This window comes from Stenella coeruleoalba (assembly GCF_951394435.1).
Source record: "Stenella coeruleoalba genome assembly, chromosome: 12".
Classification (NCBI taxonomy): domain Eukaryota; kingdom Metazoa; phylum Chordata; class Mammalia; order Artiodactyla; family Delphinidae; genus Stenella; species Stenella coeruleoalba.
Genome location: NC_137158.1, coordinates 19,339,847 through 19,361,333, shown reverse-complemented (window position 1 = coordinate 19,361,333; position 21,487 = coordinate 19,339,847). Strand labels below are relative to the sequence as shown.

General features: G+C 39.9%; 1 protein-coding gene across 3 annotated transcripts in view; it reads left to right on the top strand.

The window, feature by feature from the left end:
* The first annotated feature begins 329 nt into the window (after positions 1-329).
* Positions 330-21,487, top strand: part of ME1 (malic enzyme 1) — a 199,468-nt gene continuing 178,310 nt past the window's right edge. The window contains exon 1 of one of the 3 annotated variants that reach the window (XM_079938774.1): positions 330-826. In XM_079938774.1, coding sequence (XP_079794900.1) covers positions 785-826 — 42 coding nt within the window. In that variant the 5' untranslated portion in view covers positions 330-784. Of the gene's footprint in view, positions 827-5,401; positions 5,593-13,151; positions 13,665-21,487 lie in introns of those variants that run through there. The other 2 variants (XM_079938773.1, XM_079938775.1) reach the window with 2 other exon arrangements.

Sequence of the window (21,487 nt, the reverse complement as noted above, 5' to 3'; positions counted from 1 at the left end):
TGGTGTCAAAATTGAGATGCATGGTGTGTATAAAATACACATTAGATTTCAAACACTTAGTACAAATGAAAAAAGTAAAACATCTCTTTAGTAATTTTTATATTGATAATATGTTGACATACAAATATTTTGGATATAGTATTAGGTTAAATAAAATATATGATTTAAATGAATTGCACCTGTTTCTTTTACTTTTTAAAAAACTTGGCTACTTGGAAAACTTTACATATGTGGGTCATGTTACACTTCTGTTGGATAGCATTACTCTAGATCAGTGGGTCTCAAAATGTGGTCACTTGACTATCTCCAACAGCATCACCTGGGAACTTGTTAGAAATGCAAATCATGGAGCTCCACCTCCAACTTCCTGAATCAGAGACTCTGGGGGTGGGTCCCTGCTTTAATGAGCCCCGCAACTGATTCTGATGCAAGCAAAAGTGTAAGAACCATTCTTCTAGAGCAGGGGTACAGAATTCTAATTTGGCTGCAAATTAGAATCATCTGGGGACCTTGGGCATAAAATCCAGGTACTAAAGCTACCACCCAGACCAATGAAATCAACAACCTTGGGTCCAGTCAAAAGTGTTTTTAAAGCTCTCCAGGGGATTCTAATATGGGAGAAAGATTGAAAACCACTGGCCATGATCCATGATTTTTAAACTGTGCTCTTCAGATGGGCTGTAGCTGGCTGGACCACGTTCTCCTTTCAGCTTCCGATGTGTCTGCTCGCTTTCTTGTCCTGCTCATCCTGGAAAGGCAGCTGCTGTGGTGATTTTCCTGGTGGATGGAGAGATACAGGGCTTGGATGGGCAAGAAGCCTTTACAGGTATCAGAAGTTCACATTTCCAATATATCTACCTACATGCGTCAGTTATGCCTGTTACATTAAATGGCTATATTATTGGGCTTTCACTAGATTCACAGGAGGATAAACCTGGAATTAGCAGAAAATGTAAAAGCTTTGATAGAGCAGAGGTGAAGAAGAGTATTCCTTTTAACATTATTATTTTGGGTAGTTTTGTTTTTTTTGGTTTTTTTTTTTTTTTTTTTTTTTTGCGGTACACGGGCCTCTTACTGCGGTGGCCTTTTCCCGTTGCGGAGCACAGGCTCCGGACGCGCAGGCTCAGCGGCCATGGCTCACGGGCCCAGCCGCTCCGCGGCATGTGGGATCTTCCCGGACCGCGGCATGTGGGATCTTCCCGGACCGGGGCACGAACCCGTGTCCCCTGCATCGGCAGGCGGACTCTCAACCACTGCGCCACCAGGGAAGCCCTACTTTGGGTAGTTTTTTAGGGAGGAACTTTATCTTTGTACACCGCTGTTACCACTCAGCAGTAACTGGCAGGCAGCACAGTTGCTGACTTCCACTGGGGGCTTGGATTCCACGGGGTTCTATCAGTGGTGCTAATAGAGATATTTCTATTCTCCAGTACCATGGAGATTACTCCCCTTAAGTTGCCCTAATGGTCGGTTTTCTTGCTGTAGAAAAGCTAAAAACATTGGTAAATCCAGTCAATGTAACCTTCAAAACCCAGTTCATGTCACCAGGAAATGATGGATATCAAGCAATTCATTGGTAAACTCCCACCTCCAGTTGATTGACATTAACAGGCCTTGTGGAAAAGTACCCAGCATCATTGTAGTAGAGTATAAACTTTTTCCAGTGCCCCAGCTTGAAACTTCGAATGTTTGCAGTGTTAAAATGTTTTGCAAATACATACCATGACACAGACTAAATAATGTCTCCTCATGGGAAATTTATGATCTTTTAAGTTTCTATACATGTATAATATGATCCAGACTATACTAGTATTGAAATAGGTGAAACAGCTAGCTTCTTGTTCCCAAATGTAATTCAGCCAAATACTGCAAGCATACTTTTTATTACATCATTTGAAAATTATTAGCATGCTTAATGAAAACTTGTTCAGGTATAAAGGAACAGTTAAGATATAAATGATTTATGCATGTTCTGACTTAGTCTACAGTTTTATTCCCAAATGACAAAATCACCGTGCAGTATCTGTATTTTTATGTGTTCATCTATATTTAATGATTGTAATATATACTAAGAATGAGATGGTATTACATTATTCCTAATAGTAGAGGTAATGCTCTTAAGGGTTAATAAAGAGAAATACTGCTTCCTTTTTTTTTTTTTTTAAAAGATGTGTTCTACAGGGCTCTAGACATTCTGTAGGGTCTTCTAGAGGATGGGGCTTTTGCATAAACTTTTGCTTAAAGAACAGAATAAAATAAGGGTGCATCTCTGTAAAACATTCTAATGAAATGACCCATGTACCCTTTTCACCTGTTACTCTAATACTCAGATACCAATAACTTATAGCTTGGTTCATCAAGGATTCCTTAGAGCCAGGTAAAGCCAGGATATGTCACCCCAAATTATGAGGACCAGAGGAATCTGCAAACAAATCTTATTCCATTAATTTCTTCCCATGTATTTACCTTCCTAGAGTTTGCCGCCCTTGGAAGCCTAAAACTGCCTTCCTTTGTCCTGTCACTTCTCTACCAATTTATTGTTCTTTGTCGAAGATGCTGTATAGATCGCAGTTCTAAGCTACTGCTTTGAGCCACTCTTCGTTTTAGGTTTCTCCTGGGTGATGTGCACTGCATGTGTTAGTTAATGAACTGTTTTTCTTTTGTTAATGTGTTATCTTCTTAGCGTCCCAGCTGACAACCTAAAATGGGTAGAGGTAAAGTGTTTCCTCCCCCCCATTAGTGCTCATTCAACTTGTATCCTCACTGCAGTAGGCAGGCAAAAAGTCAACTCTTGCCAAGGTTGCCAGTTACCCTGGGGCTGGCCACCCCAAGGATTCAACTGCCTACTTCTGATTCTGAACTTTTAGGGTTGGCCACTCTCGTAGGCCTTGTCCTCTCTAATATATCGGACACTGGGATTCTCAGATTAGAACCCCCAAAGGTCAAAGGTCTTTCCTTCATACAGAAACACACCAAGAACCAGGCGTGTTAAGATTTTTAACTAAAAAAGAAAAGAAAAATTGGAACTACTTTTACACAGCAATAATGTGTTTTTGTGTGAAGAAATACAAAATCATTTACTTAATATCACAAACCATCACACAGCTACAGCTTTTTTCTATTAGATTTTTTTCTCGTGAAAGTTACATTTGAAATGTTGCATGTGCTATTACGTATTTCCTGAATTTTCTCTGCTTGAAATCTCAATGACCTTAGATAGGAATGCTACAATCATATTTAAATATGATTAGAGTTCATTGTGCATTAAACTTGGGCAAGAAATATCTGATTTTGACCTAGTATTCTCACTGGGCGTCAGAAACTACAGATTCTAGTTCCTTTGTTTGTGAATCACACGCATTCTTAACTTGTCAATTGTGTATAGAGTGACTGTAGTTTCTCATAAGGGAAATTATAGCAGAAGTTTTTCTAATGTGTTTGGTTTTTTTAATGTGTTTTTTGATTTTTGTAATAAAACCTAAACCTACAAATCTTTAAAAAGGGTGGAAAAAGTTGGTGTTCTAGCTAACATTTATGTGGAAAAATAGGTTCTTCCCAGTACTCTTGGAACTGCACGTGGGTATACAAAATGACTCCCCCAGCTAGGCCTTATCCTGTCATTCAAGAGGATTGAAGCTCTTTTCACGAGAGAAATAAACGTGGAAGGGAGATGTGAACTCTCCCTGCACTGGCAGGATTCTGTAATCCCTCTGTAATGATGGCTTGGGGGAAGAGCCCGCACACTCTTTTGGGGCTACTCCCTATATTTACATCAGCCTTTCTATCTGTAAATATTATATCACAAAACTAGGAATAGACAGGTAATGTGTCTAAATTTATGTAATGAAGAGCTGTATTATCATAAGGTTCTGTTGTACTAACATTTTTGTTTCTTCTTCAGCATCTTGTGTTTTGTTTCCGGGCCTGTTGTTAAACTGGTCTTGTCGCCAATAAAATACGCTCATTGTAATGTACCTCAGTTAATTCAAGAGAGTGAGTTTTGTAAAGTATACCTTCTTCTCAGATGTTGTTGGGTTAATTATTGATGGATTATAGAATTCACAGGGAAAAGTGTTACTGGAATGCAAGGAATCTTGAAATAACTCTGTGATGCAAATAAAATGTTCTCTATTAAAGCAACTGATTCTAGATAATTTAAAGGCTAGCCCTAAGAAGCTTCTGGATGGCCAAAAAATAAGGCCGTAACAAATCTTTCTGATAAGGAAAAGTAACATAATTAGAAATGAAACACTTTGGTTGAACGTCTAGTTTATGGATATATAAAATCAAACGCTCAATCCCAAACACTACTTTTTGTAAAATCATTAGGTAGGAACAGGGCAGAAACTAGCGATCCTATTAACTGAAAAGGAAATTGGGGCACAGGAAGCCTTTAGGGTGTGCTGTGTCTGACGCTCCTTTTGGCTGTGATCTGATTGCTCCAACATTCCTTGAAACTTCAAGTATAAATATCAATAATAATGGAATTCCAGCGCTGGAAGATCATTTATTCCGACCTTCTCGTTTTACCAAAGAAGACACTGAAGCCCTTAAAGATTGAGTTACCCACCATTATTCAGAGAGAGAGGTTCGTAAACATCTCGGCTTCTAGAACTCTTGGGAACAATATATACAAGATAAATATGACTGTCCAGTGGGCTCTAACATTTGCACCTTGTCTTTTATATTAATGGCATTAAAATAAAATTCCCAGGGACGATCTACAGAGACTCCTGCGGCGTCGCGGCACGCACTTTCCTCTCTTGCCTTTCTCCCAGTTCTACCCGGGCCTGTTCTTTCTGGGTCAAGGTTGGTTTCCTCCGAACCCCGGCCCTGGCTGCCATCTGGAACTGTGCGCAGCGCGTTTGGAAGCGCCTGATAGGAGGGGAGAGATGAAGTGTCGTTCGCATCAGTCAGTTAAGGCCTTTTGCAAACAGCCCCCGGGCCCCCCCTCTGTGTCTGGGCAGCCGTCCTCTCTGCCCGAGGCTCTCCGTTTCCCACCCCATCTCAACCTCCCCGCGGAGTGCGGCTGCGGGGCCGCCTCGGCCAGGGGTGATGGTGCCCACGGGCCGGGCGGGGGGAACCTGACCTTGCTCCCCATTTGGTTCTCTGGAGCAAGGAGGGCACTGCGTGCGCCACACCGAGCCACGTCCCACGCAGCGATGGGCTGGGACGGTTGCGCCTCTAAACCGATGGCGAGCGGGGACCTGGGCGTGGAAGGGAGCGGCACCGCCCGGGCCTCGCCCTTCCTCCCCCTCCTCCTTGCTCGCCGCTCGCCTCTCCCCCAGCCATGACTCAGCGCTTCTCGCAGGCTGCCGGGCTGTGGACACGGGCTCCTTGCCGGCCCCTCCCGCCGCGTCCACCGCCTCTCTCCCACCCACGCCCGCCCTCGACCGCCGGCCCTTCCCCAGCGCCGCCGCCGCCGCCGCCGCCACAGTCAGCTCGGGCGTCCCGGCAGCATCAGCCGCCCGACCCGGCCAGACCCGACCCCGCCGACCCCGCGCGCCGCCCGCCATGCAGCCCCAAGCCCCCGGCCGCCGACACACCCCCCAGCGCGGCTACGCCGTGACCCGGAGCCCCCATCTCAACAAGGTAAGCCCGCCGGCTCCCCCTCGGTCTCGGTCAAGGTCACGGGCAGGCCCCCCGGCGGCGCAGCGGACGCCGCTTAGCCCTTCCGCCCGCGCCCCCGGGATGACGCCCCGCCGGAGCGCCCCCCGAGAGCCTGGGCGCGGGGCGAACGGAGGGGCCGCCCGTGGGGGTCGGTCCCCGGGAGCGTGCTGGGAAGGGGTGTTGTGGCTCCGCGCCTGGGCATCTTGTTAGGGGAACGGAGGGGACGTAACTTGTTTAAATACCGCTTGGCTTCTCCGAAAGCGGGAGCCGAGGCAAAGAAAGTAGTGGCAGCGAAGTGCGTGACTGGAGTGTGCCTGTGAAGGTAGCAGGTGGGCTGCCAGCTCGGCCTCGATGTGCCACGCACGTACGGGGCGCACTCAGGGTGCCCATCACTGGAGGCTGCCGTGCAGCGAGGTGGCCCTACGGCCCCAGCTCGGCTAGAAACGCGTTCTGAGTGGGGTCACGTGAGCAACCGGAAAGTCAAGGCCTCTCGGTTTCTGGAGGGACGCGGTTGAGAGGCTGGGAATTCGTGGTGGGTGGCTTTTGCCTCGGGGCCCTGGTGTGGCCCGGCGCAGAATCCCTGCCCCAGACGTGGGACTGTGGGTAAAGCCGTTCTATGTCTTTGAACCTGGCCTGGAAAAATTTTTTTTTTTAGGACTCCTCCTCTTTTTTTATGAAAAGGGGAATACAGTGCAAGAGACCCTTTTTCAGATCCTCCTAACATTTCATTTTTCTTCACTGGTGATGTAAACACCTAAGATTTCTCTCAAATGGAAAACACCTCGGAGTGTATCAATTTCCTGACGAGATACTTAGCAGTCACATTTATTTTATCGCCAGGATTTGTCTCTGAATTGTTCTTTTGTTTAAGGGTGTGCTTTTTGACATTTCCTTTAGTACATGGAAAATGCCATCAATCAGCACAGAGGCCTGTTGGGTCATTTGGGGCTCTCTACCAGACGCTTCTTTTCATCAAGAACTGGACCTCCGCGTCCCCCTCCCCCAACATGGTGCCGGTGATTTGTTAATCATTATTAATGGCTTAAAGACTTGTGACTTCTTTGATTTAACAAACTATAGCTCCTGTGAGTTCTTTTTGATTTTTGTGGTGACAGGCAACTTTTACTTATCTGTGATTATTCAGTATTTCTGGTCATAAAGCATTATGAAATTTTAAATATTTCCTACCTATATTTTCCTCAGTGATTTTTAATTGCTAGTTTGATTTTATACTTCCTTTTTATTATTCTGCAGGTTGGGGCCTATTTGCAGTAGGAAAAAAAGGGAAAATTTGATGTGACAAAACAATTTATGACTTTCAGGTGTACCTGCCTGCTGTAATTTATGACCAAATAATGGGTTGCCCCTTAAAAAGAACCACGTGAGTGATATAACCTGTTTGAATTTCCTCCAGTCAGGGGCCAGGGTGTCTGTTTCAAGGGGTTGATGGAATAGGCAATCCCTGAGCAAGAGTCATTATGCCTTTACTGTTTACATCAAGAATTTAATAAGAGTCCTGTACCACAGTGTTCACTGCAGCACAATTCACAATAACCAGGACATGGAAGCAACCTAAGTGTCCATCATCGGATGAATGGATAAAGAAGATGTGGCACATATATACAATGGAATATTACTCAGCCATAAAAGGAAACGAAATTGAGTTATTTGTAGTGAGGTGGATGGACCTAGAATCTGTCATATGGAGTGAAGCAAGTCAGAAAGAGAAAAACAAATACCGTAGGCTAACACACACACACACACACACACACACACACACACACACACACACACACACACACACACACACGGAAGCTTAAAAAAAAAAAAGGTTCTGCAGAACCTAGGGGCAAGGACAGGAATAAAGACAGACACAGAGAATGGACTTGAGGACACGGGGAGGGGGAAGGGTAAGCTGGGACGAAGTGAGAGAGTGGCACTGACATATATACACTGCCAAATGTAAAATAGCTAGTAGCTGCATGGCACAGGGAGATCAGCAGGGTGCTTTGCGACCACCTACAGGAGTGGGATAAGGAGTATACGTATGCATATAGCTGATTCACTTTGTTATACAGCAGAAACTAACACAGCACTGTAAAGCAATTATACTCCAGTAAAGATGTTAAAAAAAAGAAAAGAATTTATGCTCTTGAAATTCTTTTAACTCCTGTTCACAAGTAAGGGTTAATTTCCACTTAAGAATAATAATATCACAGAGATCTTCCACCAAAGGCATTAAGGTGTGGTATTGAATGTGTTAAGAACATGTGTTTTGACTTTGTAACTGAACTTTATTGTCTGCATAGTATCAAATTGGATTTAAAATCCAGGTGGCCAGCTTTGGAGTGATTAATGGAATAAGCTTTACTCTTCTTGTTCAGTCCTAAGACAGTTCTGTGGTACCTCATGGAAGTCACAGAACATCCTCTTATGTACAGCTGAAACTATAGTTGTGGGATCTTCTTGATGGGCGCTGCTCTGAAGACCTCTGGGCCTTTAAGTTTTCCAGTAGCCCAGAAATTTTTCTTGATTTTTGTGGTAACCTTGGCTGCAAAGAAACTAGTAGATCTTTCCCCCTATAACCCCCCAGCCTGTCACCTGGCTACACTAAGTCTTCTTCAGCCACTGTCACACAGACCTTCATCACCTTACCTTTGGGTAACTGGCACAGCTTTCCTGGTTTTATTTTCAGTATTATAGTCTGTCCTGCGTGTAGGTATGAAAGAAATATCTTCATCAATTAGCATTTTATTCATGTTGCTCTTCTGTTATCCAAGTATTTTTAGTATGATATTATTTCCTATTACATTGAATGTAAAATCAATCTGTCAGTTAGGTCTACTGTCTTCTCCACATTTATCTCATTAGGTCCCCAATTTAGCCTTCCACTTAAAATATATTTGCTGAATGTCTTACTTAGTGCTTGCCTTTTTGTCTGTGCGGAATTCCTACAATGAAAATGTCATTAGTTGATTTAATAATGATCTCTTTGGGGAAGACTTTCCTAATAATTTTAGTCCTATTAACATTACTTAACACCTCTGTTTTTTATGTATTCCATTGTAACATGTCATTTGGTATTTACTGCATTGTATTTTTTTCTTATTTGATTTAGATTGCCATAGGAATCATAATCCTTAGTACATAATTTTGCTCATTTAACATTAAATAAATGTGTATTTAATGGAGAAATGAGCCATGTTAAAACATTCTTTTTTTTGGTCTTCCAAACAGAACTCAGCTTTTAAAGCAGGTGGCTTTTAAAGTGGTAGTTTGAGCGTTATTCCAAGACATTTCTCTTTAATGTAATTTCTTGTAAGTAAATTCACATTGAAGTCTAAAGCTCAGTTGACTCCATATACCATTGTATTGTATAATGGCATGTAGTCAGAAAAGGTGGAATTTGGTTTAAGCCTGACCATGAAATTTTAATTATTTGCTGGATAAGCTTTGGGAGGTGTTTAATCTTGGTACAAATTGAGGTAAACAGTAGATGTGATCTGAATTAAAAAATAAAGAATTTAAGGGAATTCCCTGGCAGTCCAGTGGTTAGGACTGTGCTTTCAGTGCCGAGAGCCTGGGTTCAGTTCCTCGTCCCTTTGTCGGGGAACTAAGATCCCCCAAGCTGTGCGGCACAGCCAAAAATAAAAATAATAAAATAAAGAATTTTAAAAACGTTAGAGAAATAGAATCTTTCTTCATTTGTAATAATTCATGTCTGGTTCTTACTGTTTGTATACTCAAGTATACATCATTGCAGGTAGGATTTCATCATAGCATTTGGAGAAGCATTTCTACGTCACACTTATGAGATTCAGTATCTTTCTGTTCACAGCCCAAATTACTTGTTTTTTTGTGTCTGGAGCACAGGCTCCGGATGTGCAGGCCCAGCGGCCATGGCCCACGGGCCCAGCCGCTCCGCGGCATGTGGGATCTTCCCGGACCGGGGCACGAACCCGTGTCCCCTGCAGGCGGACTCTCAACCACTGCGCCACCAGGGAAGCCCAGCTTATTAACTTTTAAATGTGAGAAATGAGCTTCTGGGCAAGTGCTTTTGTAGATGTTTGTCTTGATATGTCAAGACCTAATGAGCTGAATGTGTTGTAGGGAAAAAAAGAGAGAAACAAGGCTGATGATTATGAAGGAAAGTTACTTTAAACCCCCTCTTTTTCTTCAGTGTAAACTATACCAGAATGAATCATTCAAAAAGTTTTCACCTAGTACAGTTCTCTGGAGTTGCCCCAGCAATATGATAAACTGATATATTATTTAACGTGGAATCCCACTGATGTGAAGCCCATCGTAATGAAGTGTTCAGCCATACGCCTCCATATTTGTCTATTGTCTTGGTAATGCAGGATAGTACAAAACCAAACAGTGCGGTGCTCTAATGGGTAGAAAGGAATTTGATTTGAGAACTGGTGGTGTGGAGTACAGAAAATGTTGAAGAGAGGAATAGGTTTGAGATTTTTCACTTTGTGTTCTGATGTCCTTCAGACTTTCGGGCAAGTGTGGAAAATGCGAAATAATGGAATGGACCCTCTAAGACTTTGTGTTTAGAAGAAATGAGTCCAAGTCACAATTCTTTTCATTAGCAGTTGTGAGATTTTGAGTGAGATTTTCTTAACTGGCTTCAGTTATTGTCTTTATAAAATAGAATGATGATTTCATTTATTTATCTCGTTCAAATTTTAACAAATATTCAGAATCCACTATATGCTAGGTAATATTCTGGGTGCAGGGGATATAGCAATGAATAAGATTCCTGCTTTGAATGTACTTACATTTCCATTTGAAATACGATTTGTTTTACCTCTTCCCTCAGATATTAAAGAGTGTATATTAGTTTTTTCTGACATATATTATAAAACAGGTTTTTTTATTACTACAACTAATTATTGATATGATAATATTTTTATATAGAGAATCTGAACTCATAGCTGGAACGGTTATGAAGTACTTATTTTTTATGTAGTTTTTACCCCCGTCTCTCTTGAATTTTTGATTTAACAAATCAAACATGATTGTGTGACCTATTAAATTTATGAGTGTCATAGTAAAAAATAAAACTATACTTTCTCTCTGGGAGAGACAGATGGACATTTTACTCTCAGATTCATATAAGTGAGCCTGACTGAGATCACATGTCCTTTGCAGTCTTTCATAGATTTTCACAGAATGCCAGGTGTAGGTTAAAAAATGTCTTTGTGAAGAAAAAGAACAAGGAAAGCTTTTTGCTTCTCAGTACTCTGCTCAAAGTGTGTGAAGGCTTGGAAGTGTGAAAGAAAGGTAGAGGTATGCCCTGGGGAGTTAAAATTGCTGAGGTGAGAGCAGTGAAATGCAAAGATATGGAATTTAAAAGTTCCAGTGGTGTGAAACCAGCCTTTAATCTGTTTGACTTCGGAAGTAATCAGTTACTCTGACAAAACAGGTATATGGACCGTTTTCCAATGGCTTTCAAAATTGACATGACCAAATACTGTTACAGACTCCAAGTGGCCTGATTTGGTCTGTTCATTACATCATTATTTATTTTATGTTACTGAGCCAACTCAACAAACTTGTTGATAGTGTATGGACCCAGAACTGATCAGCAGACATGTTATAATTCAGTAGGACTAAGCTGGGAATGTTTCTAAGCTAAATTATTAAGAAATTTTCTTAGGCATGGGGCGTAAATATAAAGTTTGGTTGTTTGTATTCTTAAAGTGCTATTTAAAATATTTTATGGCTTATATATTAATTTTACCTGTCTGTAGCTTCGTGTGTGTAATATAGTACACTATAAAGCAAAGGATTAATGTTGCCTTAAATGAATTTAGAGAATTTAAAACATCAGTATTTTTCCTCAGGCCCTGAAGATATATCTAAGTTAGCCATCAACTAAACTGGTTTCAGATACTTGAGGCCTTTGGGATTAAAGACAGGGGAGGGACACTATGCCTTTAAATTTCTGTAGTTTAATCTGGTAGTTTGGGAAGTCAATATAGTAATTGATAATGTTCTCTAAAACATGGAAATGTAACTATTAGAGTTTCTATGCTAATAAACAAACCCTAGACCTAAAACACTAATTTTTTTTTTTTTAAATAAGTATTCGTTGAGTAAGAACATCAGCAAAAGTACTTTCATGTTCACAGGAACATGGTTCTATGAATTACATCAGGAATACATTATGAGTATCCCTGCAGTAGTTAAATTCTAAACGGTCTCACTAAGACCTGACGATCTGGAGACTGAAGGAGGCCTAAGACTCCATTAAAATATTAAGGCTGGGCTTCCCTGGTGGCGCAGTGGTTGAGAGTCTGCCTGCCGATGCAGGGGACACGGGTTCGTGCCCCGGTTTTGGGAGGATCCCACATGCCGCAGAGCGGCTGGGCCCGTGAGCCATGGCCGCTGAGCCTGCGCGTCCGGAGCCTGTGCTCCGCAACGAGAGAGGCCACAACAGTGAGAGGCCTGCGTACTGCAAAAAAAAAAAAAAATTAAGGCTGAGCCCCTTAAGCTTGCAATATATTAAAATACATTTAAAACATCTATTCAGAGTCCTCTAAGATATTTAAAAATTTTTTTGATTGTGAGACATTGTATATATACATACATAATATATGTGTAAATACATTGTTATGGGCTGAATTGTGTCCTCCCCAAAATCATATGCTGAAGTTCTAACCCCAGTCTCTCTGTATTTAACCATATTTGGAGATAAGGCCTTTAAAGAGGTAATTAAATTAAAATCAGGTCTTTAGGGTGGGCCCTAATCCAATATGACTGATGTCCTTATAAGAAGAGGAGATCAGGACACATACACAGGAAAGTCAGTGTGAAGACAGTGGGAGAAGATAAGCATCTACAAGTCAATGAGAGAAACTGTGAGAAAATGAATTCTGTTGTTTTAGCCACCCAGCGTGGTACTTCGTTATGGCACCTTGAGCAAACTAACACATTTATGTAATTGAAACAATTTTATAATACAATACTTGCTGTGTATAGCACACACTAGTACTATCCCATTTCAATTTTTTAAAAATGTTGGTTGTGATTCATTAATGAATCACAATCCATTTAATCCATTTTAAAATTCGAGTTAAAAAAAAATCTGCTCTGTTGCTTAAGTAGTACATTTATGTGCCTGGGAGGATTATTGCAGAGTGACTTTCTGTTCTGTGTCTTAGTGTTGTATATGAAGTTTGAGCTTGTCTTGGCAGTACTGGCCCAGCCTCCTTTTGTTTTTCCATCTACCTGTCCAAACTGAGGTATGTCTTAAACCAATAATCTTGAAACTAGGAGAATGTTATTGTTGTAACTAATATTGGCAGGTCTGGTTAGTAAGCCAAACAGTGTCCTTACTTATGTACCCAGAGCCAATAAGAAATTGAAACGTGGTTAGTGAGCATTTTTATGGGCCTTTAAACTTTTTACTTATTCAAAATCTTGCTTATATTTAATTTTTACATATGTTAACTATATCATAATAATATGACAGAATTGAGAGCAAACAAATTAGTCATTATGAATAAATATGAATGAAGATTAACTCTAATAAAATTATTTTCAGATTGTTTCACAAAGCACAGGCAAGCTATGCTGAATATGAGAAGTACATTGAGAACAAAATGTTACAGAAGGGCTAAAAACAAAGATATGAGAAAGTACAAACAGCAAGAAATCAAGGTTATCCTGACATCAGACAGTGTAGACATCATGTCAAAAAGCATTACATGATCAGGACTTCCCTGGTTGCGCAGCGATTAAGAATCCGCCTGCCAGTGCAGAGGTACCAGGTTCGAGCCCTGGTCTGGGAAGATCCCACATGCCGCAGAGCAACTAAGCCCGTGCACCACAACTACTGAGCCTGCATTCAAGAGCCCGCGAGCCACAACTACTGAGCCTGTGTGCCACAACTGCGGAAGCCGGTGTGCCTAGAGCCTGTGCTCCACGAGTGAAGCCACCGCAATGTGAAGCCCGCGCACCACAAGGAAGAGTAGCCCCTGCTCACCTCAGAGAAAGCCCGCGTACAGCAATGAAGACCCAACGCAGCCAGGAATAAATAAGTAAATAAATAAATTTATTTTAAAAAAAGAAAAAGCATTAAATGAGATAAAATACATAATGCTGAAAGGTACAATTCTGAATGAAGTTATACATGTAATGAATGTCTATGCACCAGATAACACAGCAGGTACCTTCATAAAAAAGACAGTATAGGAAATGCAAAGAGAAATAAAAAAGATACTAATGCTAGAAGACTTCAACTAATCTCTCTCAGTGCAGGACACATCATGGGGGGAGAAACTGCTTCTGTACAGTAATTTCTTCCTCAAATTTCTCAGGAAATTTATGTTTTTCCAAATCATGAGAATATTCAGTTGAGAAATTGGGAAAATAAGAAAGCTTAGTAAATAACAGAGATATTACTGATTAGAAAGACCTAATGACAAAAGGAAGAGCTGGAAATTGTACTTGTAGAGTCAGAGGTTAAGGTTGACATTTCATGGATCTTCACAGCAGTAATGATCTGTCTAATTTGTCAGTTTTGCTTGTAGCCGTTGCCAGTTTCTGACAATATCTGTCTTTTAGTTTCTGTGTTTAGACCATTCACACTTCATGTAATTATTCATGTTTGGATTTCTGTCCAGAATTTTATTATTAGGTGTCTGTTTGTTCTCTGTTTTTTATTCTTCTGTTTTTCCTTTCCTGCCTTCTTGTGTATTATTTGAATATTTTTATTATTCCCTTGTAATTTCTCTATTGAGTTTTTTTTTAAATAAATTTATTTATGTATTTATTTTTGGCTGGGTTGGGTCTTCGTTGCTGCGTGTGGGCTTTCTCTAGTTGCGGTGAGCAGGGGATTCTCTTGTGGAGCATGGGCTCTAGGCGTGTGGGTTTCAGTAGTTGTGGCACGTGGGCTCAGTAGTTGTGGCTCACGGGCTCTAGAGCACAGGCTCAGTAGTTGTGGCGTATGGGCTTAGTTGCTCTGCAGCATGTGGGATCTTCCTGGACCAGGGCTCCAACCCATGTCCCCTGCATTGGCAGGCAGATTCTTAACCACTGTGCCACCAGTGAAGTCCTCTATTGAGTTTTTGACAATATCTCTTTGTATAGTCTTTTTTATTAGTTGCTATGGAAATTATGATATACATAACTTTTCACAATCTACTTAAAATGAACATTTTGCCACTTAATTGGACTGTAGAAAACTTACCATCATATCGGTCTCACTACGTTCCTCTGTTTATGTTGTAGGTGTTATATGTTTTACATCCACTTACATCTTCATATGTGTATTACATAGTATTTTAAAAATTGAGATATAATTGACAATTGATACAGTTTCAGGTGTAAAACATAATGATTCAATATTTGTATATATTGTGAAATGATCACAATAGGTCTAGTTAACATCCATCATTGTACGTAGTTGCAAAAATTTTTTTCTTGTGATGAGAACTTTTAAGATCTACTCTCTTAGCATCCCAATATGCAATACAGTGTTACTAACCACAGTCACCTTGCTGTACATTACATCCCCAGGACTTACTTATTTTATAGCTGGAAGTTTGTACCTTTTGACCCCCTTCACTCATTTTGCCCATTCCTTATTCCCTACCTCTGGCAACCACCAATCTGTTCTCTGTATCTGTGAGCTCGTCTCTCTTTGTTTTGTTGTGTTTTGTTTTTTGATTTCACATATAAGTGAGATCATACAGTATTTGTCTTTCTCTGTCTACCTTACTTCACTTTAGCATAATGCCCTCAAGGTCCATCCAGCTTACTGCAAATGGCAAGATTTCTTTCTTTTTATGGCTGAATGATATTCCATTGTAAATATTTACACCACGCTTTCTTTATCCATTCATCCATTGATGGACACTTAGGTTGTTTCCTTATCTTGGCTATCGATAATGCCGCAGTGAACATGCGGTGCATATATCCTTTTGAGTTAGTGTTTTGTGTTCTTGAGATAAATACCAAGAAGTGGAGTTTCTGCATATGGTAGCTGTATTTTTAAATTGGGGAAGAACCTCCATACTGTTTTCTGTAGTGGCTGCACCAATTTCACTTGTACTAACAGTGCACAAGGATTCACTTTTCTCCACATCCCTGCCCACACTTGTTATTTCTTGTCTTTTTGATAATAGCCATTCTAACAGGTGTGAGGTGATATCTCATTGTGGTTTTGATTTGCATTTTCCTGATGATTAGCGATGTTGAGCACTCTCCTGTGTGCCTGTTGTCCATCTGTATGTCTTCTTTGGAAAAATGTTCATTCAGATCTTCTGCCTGTTTTTTTTTTTTTTTAATCAGATTCTTTGTTTTTTTGCTTTGATTTGTATGAAAAAAATTTTTGATGTGATAATGTAATGTTTATAACTTTTGATTTTAATTGTGATACATGTTTTAAAGAGTTTAAGAGGGAAAGGACAATCTATTATAGTTACTGAGATATTTAATGTTCCTGTTACTCTTCTTTTATTCCTGATATTTCAAGTTTTCCTTAGGTATCATTTCCCTTCCACTTAAAGGATTTCCTTTAGCATTTCTTTTAGAGCATTTTGCTGGAGACCAGTTGTCCTCTTTTTCCTTCCTCTGAGAATGGCTTTATTTCATTTTCATTTCTGAAGGATAGTTTCTATTTTCTTTTGAATTTTATTTTTTTTATACAGCAGGTTCTTATTAGTCATCCATTTTATACACATCAGTGTATACATGTCCATCCCAGTCTCCCAATTCATCACACCACCACTACCACCACCCTGCCACTTTACCCCCTTGATGTGCATACGTTTGTTCTCTACATCTGTGTCTCAATTTCTGCCCTGCAAACTGGTTCATCTGTACCATTTTTCTAGGTTCCACATATATGTGTTCATATACAATATTTGTTTTTCTCTTTCTGACTTACTTCACTCTGTATGACAGTCTCTAGATCCATCCAGGTCTCTACAAATGACCCAATTTCATTCCTTTTTATGGCTGAGTAATATTCCATTGTATATATGTACCATATCTTCTTTATCCATTCGTATGTCGATGGGAATTTAGGTTGCTTCCATGACCTGGCTATTGTAAGTAGTGCTGCAGTGAACATTGGGGTGCATGTGTCCTTTTGAATTATGGTTTTCTCTGGGTATATGCCCAGTGGTGGGATTGCTGGATCATACGGTAATTCTATTTTTAGTTTTTTAAGGAACCTCCATACTGTTCTCCACAGTGGTTGTAACAATTTACATTCCCACCAACAGTGCAAGAGGGTTCCCATTTCTCCACACCCTCACCAGCATTTGTTGTTTGTAGATTTTCTGATGATGCCCATTCTGACTGGTGTGAGGTGATAACCTCATTATAGTTTTGATTTGCATTTCTGTAATAGTTAGTGATGTTGAGCAGCTTTTCATGTGCTTCTTGGCCATCTGTATGTCTTCTTTGGAAAAATGTCTATTTAGGTCTTCTGCCCATTTTTGGATTGGGTTGTTTGTTTTTTTATTATTGAGCTGCCTGAGCTGCTTATATATTTTGAGATTAATCGTTTGTCCATTGATGCATTTGCACATATTTTCTCCCATTCTGAGGGTTGTCTTTTTGTCTTGTTTGTAGTTTCCTTTGCTGTGAAAAAAACTTTTGTTTCATTAGGTCCCATTTGTTTATTTTTGTTTTTATTTCCATTACTCTAGGAGGTGGATCAAAAAAGGTATTGCTGTGATTTATGTCAAAGAGTGTTCTTCCTATGTTTTCCTCTAAGAGTTTTATAGTGTCTGGTCTTACATTTAGGTCTCGAATCCATTTTGAGTTTATTTTTGTGTGTGGTGTTAGGGAGTATTCTAATTTCATTCTTTTACATGTAGCTGTCCAGTTTTCCCAGCACCACTTATTGAAGAGACTGTGTTATCTCCATTGTATGTCCTTCCCTCCTTTGTCATAGATTAGTTGACCATAGGTGCATGGGTTTATCTCTGGGCTTTCTATCCTGTTCCGTTGATCTATATTTCTGTTTTTGTGCCAGTACCATATTGTCTTGATTACTATAGCCTTGTAGTGTAGTCTGAAGTCAGGGAGTCTCGTTCCTCCAGCTCTGTTTTTTCTCCTCAAGACTGCATTGGCTATTCGGGGTCTTTTGTGTCTCCATACAAATTTTAAGATTTTTTGTTCTAGTTCTGTAAAAAAATGCCATTGGTAATTTGATAGGGATTGTATTGAATCTATAGATTGCTTTGGGTAGTATAGTCACTTTCACAATATTGATTCTTCCAATCCAAGAACATGGTATATCTCTCCATCTGTTGGTATCCTCTTTAATTTCTTTCATCAGTGTCTTATAGTTTTCTGCATACAGGTCTTCTGTCTCCCTAGGTAGGTTTTTTCCTAGGTATTTTATTCTTTTTGTTGCAATGGTAAATGGAAGTGTTTCCTTAATTTCTCTTTCAGATTTTTCATCATTAGTGGATAGGAATGCAAGAGATTTCTGTGCATTAATTTTGTATCCTGCAACTTTACCAAATTCATTGATTAGGTCTAGTAGTTTTCTCATGGCATCTTTAGGATTCTCTATGTGTAGTATCATGTCATCTTCAAACAGTGACAGTTTTACTTCTTCTTTTCCAATTTGTATTACTTTTATTTCCTTTTCTTCTCTGATTGCCATGGCTAGGACTTCCAAAACTATGTTGAATAATAGTGGTGAGAGTGGACATCCTTGTCTTGTTCCTGATCTTAGAGAAAATGCTTTCTGTTTTTCACCATTGAGAATGAGGTTTGCTGTGGGTTTGTTGTATATGGCCTTTATTATGTTGAGGTAGGTTCCCTCTATGCCCACTTTCTGGAGAGTTTTTAGCATAAATGGGTGTTGAATTTTTCCAAAAGCTTTTTCTGCATCTATTGAGATGATCATATGGTCTTTCTTCTTCAATTTGTTAATATAGTGTATCACAGTGATTGAATTGCATATATTGAAGACTCCTTGCATCCCTGGGATAAATCCCACTTGATCATGGTGTATGATCCTTTTACAGTGTTGTTGGATTCTGTTTGCTAGTATTTTGTTGAGGATTTTTGCATCTATATTCATGAGTGATATTGTTCTATAATTTTCTTTTTTTGTAGTATCTTTGTCTGGTTTTGGTTTCAGGGAGATTGATGGTGGCCTCATAGAATGAGTTTAGGAGTGTTCCTTCCTCTGCAATTCTTTGGAAGAGTTTGACAAGCATGGGTATTAGCTCTTCTCTAAATGTTTGATAGAATTCACCTGTGAAGCCATCTGGTCCTGGACTTCGGTTTGTTGGAAGATTTTTTTTTTTTTTTTTTTTTTTTTGCGGTACGTGGGCCTCTCACTCTTGTGGCCTCTCCCATTGCGGAGCACAGACTCTGGATGCACAGGCTCAACAGCCATGGTTCACGGGCCTTCATGGTTCATGCCACTCTGCGGCATGTGGGACCTTCCCGGACCGGGGCACGAACCCGTGTCCCCTGCATTGGCAGGCAGACTCTCAACCACTGCACCATCAGGGAAGCCCTGTTGGAAGATTTTTAATCACAGTTTCAATTTCATTATTTTTGATTGGTCTGTTCTTATTTTCTATGTCTTCCTGGGTCAGTCTTGGAAGGTTATCCCTTTCTAAGAATTTGTCCATTTCTTCCAGGTTGTCCATTTTATTGGCATAGAGTTGCTTGTAGGAGTCTCTTAGGATGCTTTGTATTTCTGCAGTGTCTGTTGTAACTACTCCTTTTTCATTTCTAATTTTATTGATTTTAATCCTCTCCCTCTTTTTCTTGATGAGTCTGGCTAATGGTTTATCAATTTTGTTTATCTTCTCAAAGAACCATCTTTTAGTTTTATTGATCTTTGCTACTGTTTTCTTTGTTTCTATTGCATTTATTTCTCCTCTGATCTTTATGATTTCTTTCCTTCTGCTAACTTTGGGTTTCGTTTGTTCTTGTTTCTCAAGTTCCTTAGGTGTAAGGTTAGATTGTTAATTTGATATGTTTCTTGTTCCTTGAGGTAGGATTGTATTGCTATAGACTTCCCTCTTAGAACTGCTTTTGCTGCATCCCATAGGTTTTGGAGCATTGTGTTTTCCTTGTCATTTGTCTCTAGGTATTTTTTTTTCCTTTTGATTTCCTCAGTGATCTCTTGGTTATTTAGTAACATATTGTTTAGCCTCCATGTGTTTGTGTTTTTTACGTTGTTTTCCCTGTAATTGATTTCTAATCTCATAGCGTTGTGGTCAGAAAAGATGCTTGATATGATTTCAGTTTTCTTAAATTTACTGAGGCTTGATTTGTGACCGAAGATGTGGTCTATCCTGGAGAACGTTCCTTGTGTACTTGAGAAGAAAGTGTAATCTGCTGTTTTTGGAAGGGGTGTCCTATAAATATAAATTAAATCTATCTGGTCTATTGTGTTATTTAAAGTTTGTGTTTCCTTATTAATTTTCTGTTTGGATGATCTGTCCATTGGTGTAAGTGAGGTGTTATAAAGTCCCCCACTATTCTTGTGTTACTGTCGATTTCCTGTTTTATAGCTGTTAGCAGTTTCCTTATGTATTGAGGTGCTCCTATGTTGGGTGTATATATATTTATAATTGCTATATCTTCTTGGATTGATCCCTGATCATTATGTAGTGTCCTTCCTTCTCTCTTGTAACATTCTTTATTTTAAAATCTATTTTATCTGATATGAGTATTGCTACTCCAGCTTTCTTTTGATTTCCATTTGCATGGAATATCTTTTTCCATCCCCTCACTTCCAGTCTGCATGTGTACCTAGGTCTGAAGTGGGTCTCTTGTAGATAGCATATATATATGGGTCTTGTTTTTGTTTCCATTCAGCGAGCCTGTGTCTTTTGGTTGGAGTATTTAATCCATTCACATTTAAGTAAATTATCAATATGTATGTTCCCATGACCATTTTCTTAATTGTTTTGTGTTTGTTTTTGTAGGTCCTTTTCTTCTCTTGTGTTTCCCACTTAGGGAAGTTCCTTTAGCATTTGTTGTAGAGCTGGTTTGCTGGTGCTGAATTCTATTAGCTTTTGCTTGTCTGTAGAGCTTTTGATTTCTCCATCGAATCTGAATGAGATCTTTGCCCCGTAGAATAATCTTGCTTGTCGGTTCTTCCCTTTCATCACGTTAAATAGGTCATGCCACTCCCTTCTGGCTTGTAGAGTTTCTGCTGAGAAATCAGCTGTTAACCTTATGGGAGGTTGTGTATGTTATTTATATGTTATTTGTCGTTTTTCCCTTGCTGCTTTCAATAATTTTTCTTTGTCTTTAATTTTTGCCCGTTTGATTACTATGTGTCTCAGCATGTTTCTCCTTGGGTTTATCCTGTGTGGGCCTCTCTGCACTTCCTGGCCTTGGGTGGCTATTTCCTTTCCCATGTTAGGAAAGTTTTCCACTGTAATCTCTTCAAATATTTTCTCTGGTCCTTTCTCTTTCTCTTCTCCTTCTGGGACCCCTATAATGTGAATTTTGTTGCATTTAAGTTGTCCCAGAGGTCTCTTAGGCTGTTTTCATTTCTTTTCTTTCTTTTTTCTTTATTCTGTTCCACAGCAGTGAATTCCACCATTCTGTCTTTCAGGTCACTTCTCTGTTCTTCTGCCTCAGTTATTCTGCTATTGATTCCTTCTAGTGTGTTTTTCATTTCAGTTATTGTATTATTCATCACTGTTTGTTCTTTAATTCTTCTAGGTCTTTGTTAAGTATTTCTTGCATCTTCTTGATCTTTGCCTCCATTCTTTTTCCAAGGTCCTGGATCATCTTCACTGTCATTCTGAATTCTTTTTCTGGAAGGTTGCTTATCTCCATTTCATTTAGTTGTTTTTCTGGGGTTTTATCTTGTTGCTTCATCTGGTACATAGCCCTCTGCCTTTTCATTTTGTCT